Source organism: Chionomys nivalis, chromosome 3 (assembly GCF_950005125.1).
Source record: "Chionomys nivalis chromosome 3, mChiNiv1.1, whole genome shotgun sequence".
NCBI lineage: Eukaryota > Metazoa > Chordata > Mammalia > Rodentia > Cricetidae > Chionomys > Chionomys nivalis.
In genome coordinates this window covers 58,521,616-58,542,000 of record NC_080088.1, presented here as the reverse complement: position 1 = coordinate 58,542,000, position 20,385 = coordinate 58,521,616, and the positions used below count along the sequence as shown (strand labels likewise).

Genomic DNA, 20,385 nt, shown 5'->3' with positions numbered 1-20,385 from the left:
ATTTGTCTTTATTGTGTGTGCATCTTTAATTATTTTCTAACCAGGAAATAATTGTTTTAAATTCCTAAGTGGGTGTAGCTAGGACCAACTCCTCGGCATGGTCTGCTTGCTCCGCCCAGTCCAACATGGTGGAGGCATGTTCACTGCCTCTGAGAGCCATGTACACCACCCTAGTTCCAGATATATGGCAGGTCTATGTCACACCATTAAGCAGTTTGAATAGCTGCTCATAAACCCTATTTAAATGCTCCATAGCCGGACCTCCTGAAAGAGTCAGAGCCATTTGTGGTGGCAAACCAGGAAGCCACTGTTTTTAAAGATGCTGCACAGCCTTCCTTGCCAAGGCTGAGTCAGGAAGACCTGTCGTAAAGGAGTTGCAGCAAACCAGAAAACAGAGCAAGAAGCTGCATTGATCTGTTTGTTTGTTTGTTTTGTCTAGAATTCCTTCCCAAACTCAGGTTTTAAGTGGATTTAGCTGGCACATATTGATATGTCATTCTGTTGATGGAGGCTGCTCGTTCATTCCTGGCCACCTAGACCTGAAATAATCACTCAGAAACTATATTAATTACAAAACTGCTTGGCCAATAGCTTAAGTTTCTTTCTAGCTAGCTCTTTCACCTTAAATTAACCCATGTCTATTAATCTGTGCACTATTACAAGGCTTACCGGTAAAGTTCTAGCATCTGTCTCTGGCAGCTACGTGGCATCTGACTAACTCAGCCTACTCTATATTTCTTTCAGCCTGTCTATATTCTGTTAAGCCATTGACCAAAAGCAGCTTCTTTATTAACCAATGGCAATAAAACATATTCACAGCATACATCACCTTCTACTTCATTCATCACTATTGAGCAGAGCTGGAAGAACTCTGTCTGCCACACCTTGCCCTTTGGCTTCACCTCTCAGTTTTCCATCACATTTCAGTTAAAGCTTTCCCTAAGTGTTTCTAACCTTGCAACATCTCCCGACTTCTAAGATGAACTACAAAAGAGCTGACTTGTTTTGTATATGACCTCTTTTATAGTCTGTTTAATTAGTGGATAATATTAGTTCATTTGCTTTATTTCCAAGTTCTTGGATGGGAATGACAGGGAGCAACCCTGTCTTAACCTCTCCAGGTAACTAAATGTGGTTAGTTTAAGGGATTTGTTCTGTTTTTTGTTGTTTTTGCGGGTTTTTTTTTTTTGGTCGTCCCCCCCAGCAGGGGGGGGGGGACTAGAAGCTGCAAATATAGTTTATAAAGGAAATTTTTTGTTTTTGTTTTTCGCGATAGGGTTTCTCTGTAGCTTTAGAGCCTGTCCTGGAACTAGCTCTTGTAGACCAGGCTGGTCTCAAACTCACAGAGATCTACCTGCCTCTGCATCCCAAATGCTGGGTTTAAAGGTGTGCGCCACCACTGCCCAGCTAGGAAATGTTTTAAAGATTAAGAAAATTCATTTTTTAGTTTGGTCTGTTGTCACATGCCTTTAATTCTAGCACTCAAGAGGCAGAGGCAGGTGGATCTCTGAATGAGTTTAAGGACAACTTGGCCTACAGAGAGTTTTTCCAGGACAACCAGGGATACACAGAGAACCCTGTCTCTACCAACCCCTCAAAAAAAGAGGATCTCTGAGTTCCAGGCCATCCAGGGCTACATTGTGAGCCATAGTGAGACAGTGAGAACCTGTCCAAACACACACACACACATTTTTGAAGTACAGATAAAGCAAAATCTAGTCTTTATCTCATCAATATTATCATTTTTCAATAAGGTAATTATTGCTACTGTATCACCTTTGAAGAAGAAAGATATTGGATAATGTCTCTTTTCCTGTAGACTATCTTGTAACAATAATTACCATATCTAACATATATTGATATTCATTATGAGTCAGATCCAATTTTAAGTACTTTATAATAATTAACTCATATAAAACAGTTTTATGTCCTCATACTGTTTAGAAGTGATCTATATTTTTATTTGAGCTTTAATTCAGTACCTACATTAATACCTGTTGAATGGATGAATGCTTATGTTTTGCCTAAATCCTACCAGGTTTTAGTTTTCTTTCATTTTTACCTGTATTCATTTCTCAGATGTTCTAATACAGTGATCTTGTGACCTTTAATACAGTTCCTCATGTTATGGTGACCCCCAGCTGTAGTGAGGAGGGGAGCAGGCCTGCTTTTCGTCCTGCCTGGCTCCCGAATGGTTAGCTTTACACCCAAGATAACAACACACAAACTGTATTCATTTAAACACTGTCTGGCCCATTAGTTTTAGCCTCTTATTGGCTAATTCTCACATCTTGATTAACCCATTTCTATTAAATATGTAGCACCATGAGGTGGTGGCTTACCGGGAAGATTCTAACCTGCGTCCATCTTGGAGAGGAGAGCTATGGCGTCTGCCTCACTTCCCTTCTTCCCAGGATTCTGTTCTGACTACTCTGCCCACCTAATTTTCTGCCCTATCAAAAGGCCAAGGCAGTCTCTTTATTAACCAATGAAAGTAACACATAGACAGAAGGCCCACCTACATCATCCAGCCATAAAGTTATTTCTTTTTTATTTCGTAACTGTAGTTTTGCTACTGTTGTGACTCATAATGTAGATCTCTGATATCTCCACAGGTTGAGAACTGCTGTTGTAGTAGCTCCTAGTGCTCATGTTGTTCTCTTGGGCTGTTTAAAGCCTGCTTGTGGCCTAAGGACTGTGTGAGAGTGCTGTGGTGTGTGCAGGTTGAGATTTTTATTGAAACGCTGTCCTCCCTGTTATGACTGCTTTGCTCTGCTCATTTTAGGCTTTTTGTGCTGAAATGACGAAGAGGTCCAGTAAGCTGAGTCTCAGCAGTAGCAGTGGTGAGTGAGAAATTAAGACTCCTACAGGCATCATGGTACCAGGGTGGGAGCAGGAGACTCGGGAGTTTAGGTCATTCTCATTAGATAGCAAGTTTGAGGCCATCCTGCACTACATGAAAGAAAGGTAGGGTGCCTGCCCATATATTCTGATTATAGATTCTGATTCAGCAACTCTGATTCAGGGTCAAGCAGATCTCTTTAAGAACTGTCTACTTGATTTCACCGCTGAGCTAGGTTTTGGATTCCTGGGATTGATGGATTAAACCAATATTGAATGGTGTATGCTACTGGTATTAATTTTGTCTCAGACTTCCACTCCTTCACTGGAATGTGAGTGGACTGGGGTGAAATGTTTAATGGCTCAGTTGTGCTGCAAGTACAGAAGGGTAGCTCTGTCACGAGTTTTAGAAGTCTTAGGAGCCTATATAGATTTGTCTGTAAAGTGAGGATGATCATGATAGGTGACTATGAACCGGTGAGATTTGTAATCAGGTGAGAGCACCTGCTGCCAAGCCTGTTGGCCAGAGTTCAAGTCCAGAACCCACGTGGTAGAAGGAGAAAACTGACTCACACAAATTGTCCTTTGACCTCCAAATGTATACCATAGTACATGTGACATATATGCACATTCACAGAGAGAAAGGGAGAACAATCATGAACTGTAATTTAAATAATAGACAATATATTAATAATTTCCAATTATCAAAAAATGTTTTGTAAATTAAAATTACAAAGCATTAAACCAGTTCCAGGAGACAAATAAAAAGGGCCAGATGGGCATTATGTAATCTGCCGGGCAGTGGTGGCGCACGCCTTTAATCCCAGCACTCAGGAGGCAGAGGCAGGCGGATCTCTGGGAGTTCGAGGCCAGCCTGGTCTACAAGAGCTAGTTCCAGGACAGGAACCAAAAAGCTACAGAGAAACCCTGTCTCAAAAAAAATAAAAAATAAAAAAATTTCAAAAAAAAGGGGGGGGCAGACGGTCAGATTCCTCAGGTAGAATAGAAGAGGGAAAGATTCCTTCAGGCTGGGGGTGAACAAGAATGGCTGCATGGACAAGAATGATTCTAAGGTGAGCTTGGGATGGGAAGATTGCCATTAGCCAGCAGTGGAGGGAGAGGGCAACACTTGAGATAAATCAAACCAGTAGGAGCCAACAAATAAATTTTGGGAATCCACATGGAATATAGAGGAACAGGAAAGGGATGGAGTTCTAGGTAACGCTAATGCAAAAAGGGGATATAAAAGTTCTATATGTCATCAAACTGAAGTGCAGAGACAAGGATTGTGATTAAGTCAGTAGTTCTTGAAAATATCTGTAATGAAATTAGAAACCACAGGAAAATAATTACCACTCAGAAATGTTTGATACAGATTGTCTTCAATTATCAAGGAAAGATTAAACTAGCCAGGGATAAAGAGAAGCACACATTCATTAGGAATATTTATATAATAAATAGTTAATTGAATGCATTTTAGTGTTAGAAAAGTTGCCCTTAGTGACCTGAACAATTTAGTTGTCTGAAGTAATTATCTCTTCTAATAATGATGGCTCAAGGAAGTACCACTATGTATGGTTTTTGTGTCTTTCCAGAAAGTAATGTAAATTCCCAAATAAGTATTTAAAACAGCAAAAAGTATACTCCTATTAAAATTCCCTTTTCACTTCTGTTGTCTTAAACATTGGCCCTTATTTCAACTCAGCTCCCTTGCTCCTTCCTTCTAGTGCTGCCCTGTTGCTTTCCAGAGCTCCTGGTACCACCCAGCTGTGGCGTCAGTAGAAAGATAGATACTGACGACCTACCCAGTTGTCCTTATTTAAAATTTTAGTTATGGGAGGAGAGAGGCATGTTCACATAAGTGCATTTTTGCCTTCAGAGGCCAGAGATCTCTCTGGAGCTAGAGTTAGAGGTGGTTGTGAGCTGCCTGATGTGGGTGGTAGGAATTGAACTTGGATCCTCTTCACCACTGAGCCATCTTTCCAGCCCCTACTCTGTTGTTTGAGGATCATCACTGGAAAGTTGTGTAACTTTAGGGTCAGATGCACCCACCCACTAGCTTGGTGGACATGATTAGCTAGTCCTACAACCATGCACAAGTTACTCAACGACTCTGGGAATCTTAAATGACATCAATTGTATGATGAACTAAATAGTTCCTGTCTCAAAGGGTTGCGTGGCTTAAATAAAATAATATATTTAAAGCTCTTAGAACAATGTCTAGAGTAGTTCTCAAATTGTTTGTCTCCCCTCAGAATATGTTTCTGTGACTTAGTCAGGTAAAGGTAATTTCTTTTCATAAGTACAGTAATAGTCCATTATTGAAGGGCATCAGGTTATTTCCATTGGGCAGTTAGTTCCAATGTGAACACATAAGATGGCTTGGTGGGAAAGGTGTTTGCTACTAAATCTGAACACCTGAAGAAATGTTCTGTCTCTCTTCTCTCTCTCAGCTATTTAAAAAACAACAACAACAAAAAAAAACCAGAATGTGGGCTTTGTAAAAGTTTTTGGTTTTAACTTACGTAAGAATGCTGTTCCCAATTTTATGTCATAGATATTTAGGAGTTCTAGTTGCTCTATAGATTTCTCACTTGATATTGTAAAACTGCTAAATTCTTGCCCAACTTGTGGGTGATGGTGCATTTCTCTAATTGCAGTCAAGATAAGCATCTTTTGGGGCTGGAGAGATGGCTCAGAGGTTAAGAGCATTGCCTGCTCTTCCAAAGGTCCTGAGTTCAATTCCCAGCAACCACATGGTGGCTCACAACCATCTGTAATGAGGTCTGGTGCCCTCTTCTGGCCTTCAGGCATACACGCAGACAGAATATTGTATACATAATAAATAAATAAATAAATAAATATTTTTTTAAAAAATATTTGCTTTCCTGTGGAATATTTTGCCTAACTGCTACTTTTTTAAAAATGTGCATCAGTGTTTTGCCTGCATGTGTGTCTGTGTGAGGGAACCAAAGTTACAGACAGTAACTTGTGAGCTGCCGAGATGGTGCTGAGACTTGAGTCAGGGTCCTCTGGAAGAGCAGCCAGTGCTCTTAACTGCTGAGCCACTCTCCAGCCCCTTGCTACCTTTTTTAAAAGTTAAGGTGATAATTAGTTCTTTGAGAATTACATACAGTGCATTTGCCCTAATCCTCTCCTGACTCTTCCCAGAGCCACCATCTATTTTATTTTTGAGACAGGCTCTCACATTGCCCAGGTTGACCTCAAAACCTTCATGTATTCATGATCTTCTTGTCCTCACCTCTCAAGTGTGGCGATTATAAGTACATGTCACCAGTCTCAACCTCAGCTTTTCTTTCTTTTTTCCCCTCAAGGCAGGGTTTCTCTGGCTCTGGATGTCCTAGAACTCACTTTGTAGACCATGCTGACCTCAAACTTGGAGATTTGACTGTCCCTGCCTCCTGAGTGCTGGGATTAAAGGTGTGCACCACCACTGCCTGGACTGTTTTTGTTTTTTAAAAATATATTTATTCCTTGAATTCTGTAGCTTGAGGTGTTTGATTTTAAGTCTGGTAGGAGCAAGAGGCTAAGGATATGCCACTTGGCATGTGAGAATAGGTAAACTACTTATGAATTGACAAATCACACACAGCAGAGGGTAGATACAATAAATCCATTGTCTTCTAAGCTAGCTGGTGTGTTTATAAGGAGGCCGGCCATGAGCTAGCTGTTCATGTAGACTTCCTTTATAGCTTTTACAGATAGGTCTTAGCTGCTGTTGGTGACAGTGGCGGTGACAGCCTTGGGGCCAACAGTGGCTGTGATGTTCTGTACTATTTAAAAACCCACCAGCCTTCTATAATTGTTTTTGATAGTCGTTTCAGTCCCACAGCGGATCAGAGGGGAGCAGAGACATGGACTTGAAGCTGGATCCCCTGCCATCAGTCTGATGGGTGTAAAAGTGGAAGAGATGTGTGAGGCCAAAGAATGGATTGAAAGGTTGCTGACTTCCGAGGACTGCCACATCATTGAAAACAACCACATTCTCTACCTTGGGAAAAAAGAGCATGACAGGCTGTCTCAGCTCCAGACAACCTCAGGTGTCTCCATCTCAGAGACTGTCAGTCCACAAAAGGCAACTCTGGAGATTAGGGGTGCCCAGGCTGACCTAATTGAAGCCGTCATGCATATTGAAGGCATGCTGTGTGAAGTTCAAGAAGAAGTGGCAAGAAAAAAGGGGAAAAGTCTTCGGGGCTTGTTAGGTAAGTAATTGCACATCAAGGTCAAAGCTCTTGCTAGGCATTGTGGCACACAACTTTCAGCCCAGCACCTTCAAGGTGTATCTGTGCGAGTTCCAGGCCAGTCAGGGCTATGTACTGTGACTATATCAACATAAATAAATAAAATTTAAAGAGGAAAAAAGAGTTTCTTAAATTCAAGTAAGTGTCCTTCTGACTAAGGGATGAAGGATGTTGGTGCTGGCAGTGTTTTTGCTAAGTCAGGGCAAAGATCTCTGCAGAGAGAAGAGATGGAACAGAAGCAGAAAGGAGAAAACCAGTGAACCCTGATCCCCCAAAAGCCAGGTGTAATCCCAGCACATGGGAGACAGAGACAGGAGGATCAGGTAGTCTTTGAAGACTACCCTCAGTTACAGAGTGAATTGGAGACCAACCTGGTCTACATAAGACCCTGTCTCAAAACAAAAGCATCAGCCTTCCTAAAAGTTGCTTCTGGTCATGAGTGTACTCATATTTGTGGAGTAACAGTCTGAGAGAGAAAAAAAAAGCCATTCAGGTTCAGTGTTAGATCATTCACTTCTTGTGACTGGGGACATAAATATTTTTGTTTATTCTTTGAGATTTTCATATATGTATATAGTTATGTATTTTGATCATATTCAGACCATTTCTCTGCTCCAGCTCCTCTTAGGCCTCCCCCATATTTCCCTTCTAACTCTATGTCCTATTTTTATTTTTTTATTTTATTTTATTTTATTTTTAAGTTTTTCGAGACAGGGTTTCTCTGTGGTTTTGGAGCCTGTCCTGGAACTAGCTCTTGTAGACCAGGCTGGTCTCGAACTCACAGAGATCCGCCTGCCTCTGCCTCCCAAGTGCTGGGATTAAAGGCGTGCGCCACCACCGCCCGGCCTATGTCCTATTTTTAAACATGGAGTCCAATTGGAACCTTCACAGACATGTGAATGTAGTGCTGTCCAATGGAATGGAGTGTGAGCAACCTATCAGACTGCAGCCCAAATACCCATAGTTCCTTAGTTAGAAGCGGCCCTCCCCTACACATGCACAGATTTGACTGACTTGGTTGTATGCACAGGCGTTGTGCAGGCAGCCACAGCTGCTCCAAGTTCTATTCAGTTTTTTGTTTGTTTGTTTTTTAAGCAGGTCTTAAACTCAAGTACCTAAAGATGGCCTTGAACTCCACATTCTCTTGCCTAAGGCTCCGGAGTGCTGAGATTACAGGTCTCCGCCCCTTGCCTAACCTTCTTTTGTTTTAGTTTTGAGATAAGGTTTCCTACTGTAACTCAGACTGTCCCGAAATTCACTATGTATCCCAGGTGGGCTTTGAAATCAGGACAGTCCTCCTGCCTCAGCCTCCCAAGTGCTGGGATTACAGATGTGAGCCACCATGTTCAGCTCAGGTCGTAATGCTTTGATAAGTTGTGTTTTGTCTCTCTACCGTCAGAGTTGTTGATTGATAAATAGAAGCACATTCCATTGGATTTACTTGCTATGACATGGATTGTCTTAAGAGGTAATTACACAGAAAGCCTAAAGTAAGACCTGCCTGCTAGAGCCATGGAGTGAAAAAACCAAAAACCAAAACCCACAAAAACCCAACATGCTCAATTGTGCAAATGGAACATTAAATGTAGATATGTTCTATCTTATTACTTACCTTGAGTTTCATTGCATTTATATATTGCCGGCAGCATTTCATTCTCTAAAATTGCTATTTTGAACTCTGTCACCAACAAAAAAAGTACTCACTGGTATGGTGAGACATATACCCAAGTACCTCTCAGTCAGTGTGATTAAACTCATTAGAGTAACTGTGGGCACTTGGGCCAACAGAGACCCTTTGTGAGTCCTACAGCCAACTAAGCTATTGTCTCATTTAAAATGCCACTTTGATGGCCAGCAAGATGGCTCAGTAGGTAAAGGCATTTGCAGTCTGACCTGAGTTCAATCCCTAGGACTCATGTAGTGTAAAAGAACCAGCTTCCACAAGCTGCCTTCTCTTCCATACCCATGGGGACCAGCACATACCCACATCCACACAAACAAATAAATGTGATTTTTAAAACAAATTAAGTGGAATTAAGTGGAAAAGTGTTATTAATGCTCCCCTTCCCATTTTTGAAGTCTCAGGACCCAACTCACCAAGAACAAGTTCATCACACATCCATTTCACCCCATAACTTAGTGTATCATAGTTTAGAACAGCTTTAGGGCAGAAGGTCAGCCTCTGCAGCCCCAGGAGACTGAGCTCAGCCACTCTTCCCAGTATGAAAATCAGGGATAGGAGTAGTGACAGAGAAAGATTTCATCAGTTCACACTGGGAAGAGGAAGCAATAAAGGGTCCCAGCACCTCCCATTTCCTCTTCTGATTATTTATGTGAGTTTTAGGTATAATTAAAGGATGAACTGAGGACTGGTGACAAGGCTCAGCAATTAAGAGCACTTGATTTCAAGTTTCAGAGGACCTGGGTTTGGTTTACAAACATTTACATGGTCACTAACAATCTATTAACTCCTGTTCTAGAGTATCTGATGCTCTCTTCTCGTCTCTGTATGCACTGCATACACACGTTGCATAAATAATGCATGCAGGCAAACACCCATGCACATAAAATGAAAATAAATCTTTAAAAAGACACTTTGAGGGTAGGCAGAGAAAGCGAGCAGTCCTTGTCAAGACTTTTCCCGTCCATCATTACCTCCGCTCAGGGTCCTGCTAATTTTTAATCACGGTCATCTATGGTGGGGGACTAACCTGAACTCCATAAGATCTGTCTCCATAATAGACAACTGTTCTAACCATGGAAGTGGCCTGTCCTGCCTGGAAGGCCTTGTGGTCCCTGGACTCCAAGGTAACTAAACGTTAAGGTGCTTTCCATCTTAAAATAGGTTAAATAGACTGACACTCCTTATTAACAGATATGCCTATGCACTTGGGCCTGAAGTAAAAGAGACATGCAGGCAGAGGTGGCAGGCTTCTGCCTTGTTTTAGATACATACCAGGGCCCAGTGAAGAGCAAGGGTTTCTCTTTGTTTGAAGCAGAAACAGCTCCTGGGTGCCTGGTACAGCTATTCCTGCATGCTCTAAACAGCAGGAGCATACGCTTTCAATGGGCCGACCTTCCACATTTTTAGATTTCCTTCTCTCAAGGCAGTTTTTTCTTTGTATAGCCCTGGCTGTCCCAGAACTCGCTCTGTAAATCAGGCTGGCCTTGAACTCAGAGATCCGTCTGCCTCTGCCTCCCAAGGGCATGTGCTACCACTGCCCAGCAAGAAATTGTTTAATCGAATCTCCTCAAGGTTTTGTCTTAACTCATTTTTAGGACAGTGGACCAATCAGCAAGAAATACTGGATGAAATGGAGGATTTTCACACATATCTTCATTACCCAGTACCTTTATCTCAGGAACTTGAGGACCGAAAGAGACAGTTTGCGAAGTGTGGCCTGTGGGTTGTGAAGGTATACCTAATCAATCAAGGGAGGTCTGGTTCACTTTGCTATTGATTGGTTCTATAGCCAAAATAAAAATTCACCTGCCAAGGACTCTCAGGCAGTAGCTGGTCAGTCACCTGGGGCCTGAGTAAGACTGGGTGAGAATTCAGGCCTGAGGGTGTAGCTGGAATCAGGAGGTAGAAATGATGTCAAGACCTACAGAGCCAGAGAATCAAGATTCATGAGCAGGTGGTCTACCTGTCAGTGACCACAACAGTGGAAAGTACATTAGTGCTTAGTCCACTGTGCTACAATTGTTTACCTACTTTTATCTCACAAACCATTAGCTTTAATGGGACATGTACTATGTCAGCATTGTTGGTCATTTCAGCACTAGTGACTGGCACATACTTATTACACAGTGGATTTGTTGTGTATAGCAGGCTATACCTGCCTGGTATGTGTATGCTGTTGAAATAAAGAGGCTTCTCCAATGAAAGTATCTCAACAAGGCAAATTTGACTTCTAATTAGCAGGGTGTGCTATTCAGAAAGTGGAAGGGCAGGAAGACTGGTGGGAGTTGTTGGTTTGTATCTAACACAGGGGCAACTGTGCCCTTCCCCATTGACTGGAGTCTCATCCACAATCTCTCTCAGTTGTCTAGCTATAAAAGAAACCATGAAAAGGAAATGAAGGAAAGGGGTTGGGAGCATGTCAGTGCCTAAACTACCTGAGCTCTGACAATCTGATGTTTCTAACATGTGGAGGCCAGAGAACCTTGGCTATTGTCCTTCCTTAGGACATCTTCCACAGCTCACCTTGTCTTTTGAGACAAGGCCTGTGGTGGTTCAAGTGAGAATGGCCCTCATAGGCCCACGTGTTTGAATAATTGGTCTCTGGTTAGTGGAACTAACCAGAAAAAGTGTTAGTGGGTGTGAGCTTATTGGAGGAGGTGTGTCACTGGGGGTGAACTTTGAGGTTTCAAAAGTCCATGCCAGGCTGAGTGTCTCACTCTCTCTGCCCTCTGTGTATGAATTGGGGCGTAGAGCTCTCAGCTACTGCTCTAGCCTGTCTGCTTCTTGCTATGATGATCATGAACTAATCCTCTAAAACTGTGAGCGAGCCCCCAGTTAAGTGCTTTCTTTTATCAGTTGGCCTTGGTCAAGGTGTCTCTTCACAGCACTAGAACAGTGACTAAGGCAGATCTCTCACTTTTACTTGGAACTAAGTAGGCTAGGTTCGCTAGCTAGTGAGCCCCAGGGACCTGCTCCCTCCCCAGTGCTGGGATCATGACAAGCTCATGACACAATGCTTGGCTTTTTAAAATGTAGATTCTGGGGACAGAACTCAGGTCCTCATGCTTTCAAACCAAGCACTTTACCAACAAACTGAACCATTTCCGAAGCTTGTGATTTTTGTTGTTACTTTTTTTATTTTTTTTGAGACAGAGTCTCATATAGCCCAGACTAGCTTCATACTTGCTGTGTAGTTCAGATTGTCCTTAATCCCTTTCTGATCCTCCTGACTCCTTTTCAGGGATTGTAGGCATACAACTAATTTTATTAAATGCACTTACTGAAAAGGGGGTAGATTTTGGAGAGAAGCCAAATTAGGAGAGAGTTAAAAAAGCAAAATGCACGTATTCCATGCACATAGCACATGTAGTTTCCAAGTAGTACAGCAATTTAAAGTAGCTGTTTTTCAGACCAATTCAGTTCTTTTTTTCTTATAGGTGGCACAGATACAAAATAATGTGCTCAAGAATGCCTTCCAAGAGAAGAAGAAAATGATGGAAGGGAGAACACCGAGGGGATCTGGGAGCCAAAGGTTGTTCCAGCAGGTCCCCTATCAGTTTTGCAATGTGGTATGCAGAGTCGGCTTTCACAGACTGTACACAACACCTTGTGGTAGGTATTGGCCTCATCGTCGGGGCTCATCCTCAGGGCTGCCTGCATGGACAGGGCAAGCAGACATCAGTGTATGGCTGTGGGGAGGGCTCCTTTGCCACTGGCCTTTAGAGGTGAAGTCTTTTGGAAATGGTTGATATTTTATCCTTTGTTGGTGGGTGATACTTGATGCAAGTGTGAACAGCGGGATCTGTGGTTCAGGTTTAATCTCATTCTTGTCTGTGTTCTGCCTTGGAGTGTCACTGCTTTGCCCTTTTCGTCTCAACACAATTATCAGAACCAACCCCATTCCTTAGTTCGAAGCATATTTACTTACATTTAAGAAACTTGTTTTGTACCCACCCCTGGTTTGTTGTTTTTGTATTGTTTTATTTATAAGACAGAGTCTATGTAGTCCTGGCTGACCTGTAACTCAAAGTTCTGCCTGCCTCTGCCTTCCCTCCCTAGTAAACCAGAATTAATGGCAAGTACCACCATGCCTAGCCCTTTCTTCGTCTATCTCCTGTGAATGAATCAGGTATAGTCTGGCAGGTGAAGTGCCCTCTCTGTCATTAGCTAATGATATGTAAGTGTAGTAATGGCTCCCATTTTGAAAGAGAGGAAAAACACAGAACAGTTACTTACCTTGTGCTGCTCGACAGGAATAGGAAGCATTGCTCAGTCAGGGAAAATTCTCCCTTACAGTCTTTGTTCATTTCTAGGTCTGCTGCCTAACCAGTCACCTAACCAGGTGACTGACCTTGCATTGCCTCACAGGCTGGAACAAGCTCAGATTCTTAGCCAGATTATAATTTCCAGCAATATGATGCCTTTAAATGTTCAACAAGATCGGTGGTTAAGAGCACTTGTTCCTCTAGTAGAGGACCCAGGTTTGATTCCCAGGACCCACATGTGGTTCACAACCATCTGTAACTCTAGTTCCGGGGGATTTGATGCCCTCTTCTGAATTACTTGGGCACCAAACATACATGGTGCATACACATTCATGTAGGCAAAACCACTCACACATAAAATAAAAATGAATAGATCAAAATTTTTAGAGACTGGAGATGGCACTTATTCTTCCGCAGGGCCAGGGTTTGATTCCCAGCATCTACATGGTGATGCACAATCATTTATAACTCCAGTCCCAGGTGGATCCAGTGCCCTCTTCTGGTCTCTGTGGGCACTGCATGCACATGGTGTACAAACATACAAGCATTCACACACGCACACACACACATACACAATTTAAAAAAATCAGCAAGTAAGAGAACTAATTTGAGGTCAAGCTCATGTCTTCACAAGGATCCCTTTTGCAGGTCCTTGGTTACGTCACTAAAACAGTTTTCAGAACAGACTCAGCAGGGAACGCAAAGACTACTTTATTGGAGTGAGAGAAAATAATAGGATAGGCCAGTAAGCTGGAAGTCTATTGGCCTGGCGGAGGGAAGTGGAAACAGAAGGAAAACTATACTTGCTGAGCTGCAAGTCAAGAAAGACAGCAGGCAGGTTCAGCAGTGGGAGTCTGTGGCTTCGTGGGACACAGTGGGGAGAGGTATGCTTCAGAGAGAGTGAGATGTTCCAATATCAGGACAGACAGGCTTAGGATTTTGATCAGCAAATAAAAAGGGCTGGGGAGTAGGAAGGTTATAGTCTCTGGGTCAGAACTAGTTACATCCCCTTCTTATTATTTTGGTTCTACCAGCTGGAAGAAAGGACTTCAAACTGAGAAAAACTGCTCTAAGAGCATCATGCTTTATTTTCCTGCCGTTTATAGTTTAAAATCAAGTCAGAAAAAAACGTTCTCAGTCTTTCAGGTTCTTAGCCTTTAGTTGAAAATAAACCTCAGAAAACTAAACTATGGAAGCTAGAATTTTATGATTTTCTTATGAATTAAAATCTATATACACATGATTGTTTTATAGGTGTATTATATATTAAGAGGCTTTGTTCTCAGCTTTATCTCTTTTGTCCTTGAGACAATATTCAAAAAGAAACTCTTTCAAAGAAATATTTGATGGAGGAAGGTCATTGGTTAAATAATAAAGAAACTGCTTGACCCTCATTGGTTAGAACATAGGCGGGCGGAGTAAACAGAACAGAATGCGGGGGGGGGGGGGGGGAGGAAGAGGAAGTGAGCTCAGATGCCATTTCCTCTCCTCTCTGGGGCAGATGCCATGCTGGTGTGCTCCAGAGCAGACGCGATAAAGCTCCGACCCAGGATGGATGTAGGCTAGAATCTTCCCGGTAAGCGCACCTTGGGGTGCTACACACATAAATTAGAAATGGGCTAGTTCAGGTTCGAGAGTTAGCCGAGAAGAGGCTAGATGTAATGGGCCAAGCAGTGTTTAAAAGAATACAGTTTGTGTGTTGTTATTTCTGGTGTAAAGCTAGCCTGGCAGGATGAAAAGCAGGCCCGCAGCTCCACACTACAAATATTTATTTTTAATCTCAGACTATTATTTTGGCACTATATCTTCTATGTTTACAATGCAAGGAGATTGCTTTGTGATGTTTTGAAAACAGAAATGCCATTTATCAGTGTGGCAGCCTCTAGCCACACGTGACTGTTGAACATGAGATGTGACTAATCTGAATTGAAATATTCTATAAAGATAAATAAAATAGATACTGGATTTTGAAACTAATAATAAATGTAAAATATCTCCCTAGTGAATTTTTAAAAGTATACAACTTTTAAAAAGATTTATGTGTAGTAGTGTTTTGCCTGCACGGATGTACATGTACCACGCCATGTGTTTAGTATCTCTTGAGGTCAGAAGTGAGGCTGGATTCCCTGGAACTGGAGATATCCAATGGTTGTGAGCCACCATATGTGCTCTGGGAACTTGTCTTTGGGTTTTTATAGGGTAAAGAGATACCATGACCACAGCAACTCTTATAAAGGAAAACATTTAATTAGGGATGGCTTCCAGTTTTAGAGGTTTGGTCCATTATATCATCATGGCAAGAAGCATGGGAGTATGCAGGCATATATGGTGCTGGAGAAAGAGCTGAGAGTTTCATATCTTGATCCACAGGAAACAGCAGGAGTGTATAGGGTGTAGTTTGAGCATATGTGACCTCAAAGCCCGCCCCCACAGTGACACTTCCTCCAACATGGCCACACCTACCCCAACAAAGTTATATCTCCTAATAGTGCCATTCCCTCTTTGATTCCCAGCACATTCGACATTCAAACACATGAGTCTATGTGGGCCATACTTATTTAAGCCACTACAAATCTGAACTTCGGTCCTCTGAAAAACAAGTGCTCATAACTGCTGTGCCTTCTCTCCAACCCCTGCCCCGCCCCCAGTGAATTATACTATTAACTAGACACTGAAATGATACTTTGACTCTAATTTGATAATTTTATTTCATTCTTTTTCTCTTTTCTTTCCTCTTTTTAAAACGTGGCTCCTAGAAAACTTAAAGTGGCTTATATGGCTTGTATCGCATTTCTACTTTGCGGTGCTGCTCTGGAGCCTATGTCAGCGTGTGGTTCAGTATAGAAGGGATAAAGAAGGAAGGAACGGCAACACAGCTTCAGAGTTTTCGCGTGTTCACCTGTACATGAGGGTATTTATTTTCAGTGCTGAAGAGTGACCCACAGCTTTGTGATGCTAATACATGCCACTAAGCTGCATTTAGTTCCTCTACAGTGAAGGGCGACTGAACAGTTTTGGAGGGTTTGGGTTTGCTCGTTTTCATTTCTGTTGTTTTGCTGTTTGAGACAAGGTCTTCCTATAGAGTCTTTGCCTTGATACTTATTTGTGGCTTCTGTAGCCAGCCAGTGTTTTAAGAACAGACTTCCTTACTGCTGCCAACTGCCTGGTTAATAATGACTTGAGTCAGAATTTGTCTGAATCTTACATTTTCATACTGTAAATGATATTATCCAAATTACAGATTAATCTAAGCGATGTGAAATTGCTTTGAAAGCTGGTGACTTCTGTGTAAATTCTAATGATATATTCTAATGTCAAACTATTGTTGATGGTATCAGTGATAGTGTTGGGAGCAACTTAGCATGGAGGTAATTATGTGAAGGTCTAGAGAGAAAATACATATTAGCACCCAAATAGACATAATCTATTATAACATATTTTTTTTTTCTCTTTCAGACCCAGTTTATGGAACCGGCATATATTTCACCAAAAGCCTTAAAAAACTAGCAGACAAAGTCAAGAAAACCTCTAGCACTGATAAATTAATATATGTGTTTGAGGCAGAAGTGCTGACAGGCTCTTTTTGTCAGGGTAATAATTTAAGTATAACCCCACCGCCACTGAGTCCTGGGGCCTTAGATGCTCATGACAGCGTGGTTGACAATGTTTCCAACCCTGAAACCATTGTTGTTTTTAGTGGCACGCAGGCGATGCCCCAGTATTTGTGGATTTGTACACAGGATAGGACATTGTCACAGCATCAGATGTGGGGACAGGATGACTCATCAGAACTAGAGATGGTCTCTTTCCCGCACTCATGGAGGGAGGTCTCAAATGGCAGCCCTGTGTAATCTCTGCGCCATTTTAACAGACAGCAGGCTTTGGGTGAATTGAAACAATGACTGTCGGTGACTTGAAGAGTGGCTTGAATATAACAGATTATCTGTTCAGAATGCCTGGGTTACTCAAGGCATCTACCACATACTAGCAACTTACTGCCTTCTTCACCTCTGGGCTTGGGATGGACAGATGTCAACTAAAACTTGCTCTTGACTGTCTCTTCTCCTTGACATCCTTCATCTCCTTTCCTATAGGTAATAGCAAGAATATTTTACATATAACAAAAGATGTTTTTTCCTAGTAAGTAACTCAAGCCAATTAAAATGATGATAGTATAAAATAGGACAATGGAATGATTTTAGATTTTCTCTATGATTTTATAAAGTACTTTGGAAATTCAAATAAATCACCTTTGTCTGAGTAACTGGTTCTGAGTAGTTATGTGTGCAATGAAATAATGCAAACTGGAAGGGCATCAAAAGACTGCTCCTCAGTTTGGATTCAGTGATATCAAACAATGCCACTCAGTGCTGGGTGTGGCTGTGCACACCTTTAGTCTCAGCATGCGGGAGGCAGGGGCAAGGTAGGTCTCTGAGTTCCAGGCCAGCCTGGTTTGCCAGAGAAACCGCGTCTAGAAAAACAAAACACCCACTGTTCCCCGCTCCAAAAAAAAAAAAAAAAAAAATCCCCCCAAAACCAACCCAAACAAAAATCAATGCCATTCATCCACCATGTGGCTTAATTCACCAAGCATTTACTAATCACTACAAGTGCTTCAGTCACTTTGTGCATGCCACGCAAGACAACTACCCCCCATACCCTTTACCCTGAATAATCATAAAGGCAGAGATGGACACGTGAACAAATATAATTAGGCGTAACTAAAGGAGGATAACAGAGTCTTTGAAAAAATTTAAGTGAGAACAGGGCAAATGAGTCAAGGACTGGGAGGAAGCTTCCAAAAGAAACAGTAACAACAAGGTAAAGTGGAGGCAGAGCGGGAAGTGTGTTTTAGGCAAAGAATATAGCTCTTATAAAGATTGAATCCACCTCTACTAGACCCAGACTTAACTTTAAGATGCTATTTGTAACAGTCTAATTTCATGCTTGACTTTTGATGTAAAAAGATGTCCCCTGAAGGCAGTTCATGAAGTATTAATGGAAAAGTCAACAGAATAAAAAATACTCAAGCCTTGGGCTGGAGAGATAGTTCTGCTCTTCCAGAGGTCCTGAGTTTAATTCCCAACAACTACATGGTGGCTCACAAACATCTATAATGAGATCTGGTGCCCTCTTCTGGCCTGCAGGCAGACATGCAGACAGAACACTGTATACATCATAAATAAATAAATCTTTAAAAAAAATACTCAACATTATTTTATTACTTGTTTTGTTGAGAGGTTTCTCTGTGTATACCAAGCAGGCCTTGAACTCACTGAGATTAGCCTGCCTCTGCCTCCCAAGTGCTGGGATTAAAGATGTGGCCCCCACTGCCAGCCATTATTTTTATTGAATACAGATAACAGCTATCTAATTAGTTCTTTTATCATGCTTCTATTATTCCTACATTTATAGGCTTTAATGTACAGAAGAAGAGGCTGGAGCTAGAGTTTAGTTGGTAATGTACTTGCCTAGCATGAAGTCCCAGGCTTGATTCCCAAGCACCATTACATAAGATCAGGTGTGAAAGAAAGATACAGAATAATATATCCTGCAACGAAACATGTAACGAAAAATTTAAATAGATCCCTAAAGCAAAGGGATATAAGCATTATAAAATATTGCCACATACATGTTATTTAATTTGTCCTTCCTCTACTTATTACTAGCTGACATTTCTAACTAGTCCTGTTGCCATTTTGCTTTTATATATAACAGAACAGAAATATGCTATACTGTATAATTCCAAGTAAATATCTATTTTTATATTTACAAGTTTGAGTACTAAATCTACATTTGATTTTATTTCTATACTTGTTAGCTTGGCAGTTTTGTTTTCAGCTTTAACTTGCAGAGGTTTTGTTTTGAGTTAGGGTCTCACTATGTAGGCCAGAGATCTTCTGGCCTCTGCCTTCCAAAGTGCTGGAATTAAGGGAGTGTGCCTCCAATCATATGTGCACATATGTGGGCAACCTCAGATGGTGGTTCCTCAGCAGTGCTGTACACCTTGGCTTTGTTTTCCCTCCTCCCTCTCTCCTTCGCTCCTTCCCTTTTTTGAGACAAAGTTTCTCGGTGGGTTCTGGGGCATGCTGATTAGGTCACTAGGCCAAACTGGTTGATCAGCAAATCCTAGGGATCCACCTGTCTTTGCCTCCCAGAACTGGGATTCAAAGCCTGTAGCAACCTACCTGACCTTCTGTTTGGATGCTGGAGATTGAACTGAAGTCCTCAGACCCTAGTGGCCAGTATTTTACTGACTGAGGTATCTTCTCACTCTCGACCTTCAGGTTTTTTCTTTTTTATTATTCGTTTGTTTTAAAATTGCATCCAGCTGGGCGGTGGTGGCACACACCTATAATCCCAGCACTTGGGAGGCAGAAGCAGGTGGATCTCAGTGAGGTTGAGGCCAGCCTGGCTACAAAGCTAGTTTCAGAACAGTCAGGGCAAACAGAGAAAACCTGTCTCGAAAATCCAAAAATAAATAAATAAGTAAAATTGTATCTAGGCGGTGGTAGCACATACCTTTAATCCCAGCACTCAGGAGGCTGAGGCAGGCATATCTGTGTGAGTTCAAGGCCAGTCTGTTCTACAGAGCAAGTTTTAGGACAGGCAGGGCTACACAGAAAAACCCTGTCTCAAAAAAAAAAAACAAAACAAACAAACAAAAAAATGTATCACAGATATCTGGTCAGTTGGGTTTAAACTTCCATGAAACAAAGTCAAAAGTAACAAATATATAAAATGAGAATAATTTACAAATAGATGAAAATAGCTGAAAGATAAGTGTTTATAAACTTATGTTCCAAATATTAGCAAATATGCATAGAAATGGAATCTTATAAACCGTAGACTATAACTTGGAGAAATAAGCAAGCAGTGCCCAGTGTATTCGTTTAGTTTGCAAATGATATGTAATGAGTTAGCACAAACTTAGTGCTTTAACACCCATTTATTATCTTAGTTTCCTTTGGCTAGAGAGTGTTCACAGCTTACCCGGATCCTCTGTTCGGGGCCTATCAAAGTGGCAATAAAATACATGTTCCTCACGTATGAAGGCTCAAGTCTGGAAGGGTCTGCTTTCAAGATCACTCAGGCTGTTAGCAGAGTTCATTTCCTGTGATTCTCACTGCTAGCTAAAGGCTATTCAGGTCCTACAGGCCATCCATAGACCCAATCAGGTGTCCTTTTTAAAAAAAAAAATAACATTTATTTTTGATATTATATGCATTGGTGTTTTGCCTGTAAATATCTGTGTAAGGGTGTTGTATCCATTGGAACTGGAGTTACAGACAGTTGTTTGTGAGTTGCCATGTCTGTGCTGGGAATTGAATCT

General features: G+C 41.6%; 2 protein-coding genes across 3 annotated transcripts in view; one reads left to right on the top strand and one right to left on the bottom strand.

Moving 5' to 3' along the window:
- The window catches only part of Parp9 (poly(ADP-ribose) polymerase family member 9), a 35,300-nt gene extending 17,886 nt beyond the window's left edge, over positions 1–17,414 (top strand). The window contains exons 8-12 of one of the 2 annotated variants that reach the window (XM_057764448.1): positions 2,786–2,843; positions 6,678–7,064; positions 10,383–10,519; positions 12,225–12,399; positions 16,509–17,414. In XM_057764448.1, the coding sequence (XP_057620431.1) occupies positions 2,786–2,843; positions 6,678–7,064; positions 10,383–10,519; positions 12,225–12,399; positions 16,509–16,903 (1,152 nt within the window). In that variant the 3' untranslated portion in view covers positions 16,904–17,414. The remainder of the gene's footprint in view (positions 1–2,785; positions 2,844–6,677; positions 7,065–10,382; positions 10,520–12,224; positions 12,400–16,508) is intronic. The other variant, XM_057764449.1, reaches the window with a different exon arrangement.
- The window catches only part of Dtx3l (deltex E3 ubiquitin ligase 3L), a 65,691-nt gene that overhangs the window by 42,231 nt on the left and 3,075 nt on the right, over positions 1–20,385 (bottom strand). The gene's annotated exons all lie outside the window — the stretch shown is intronic.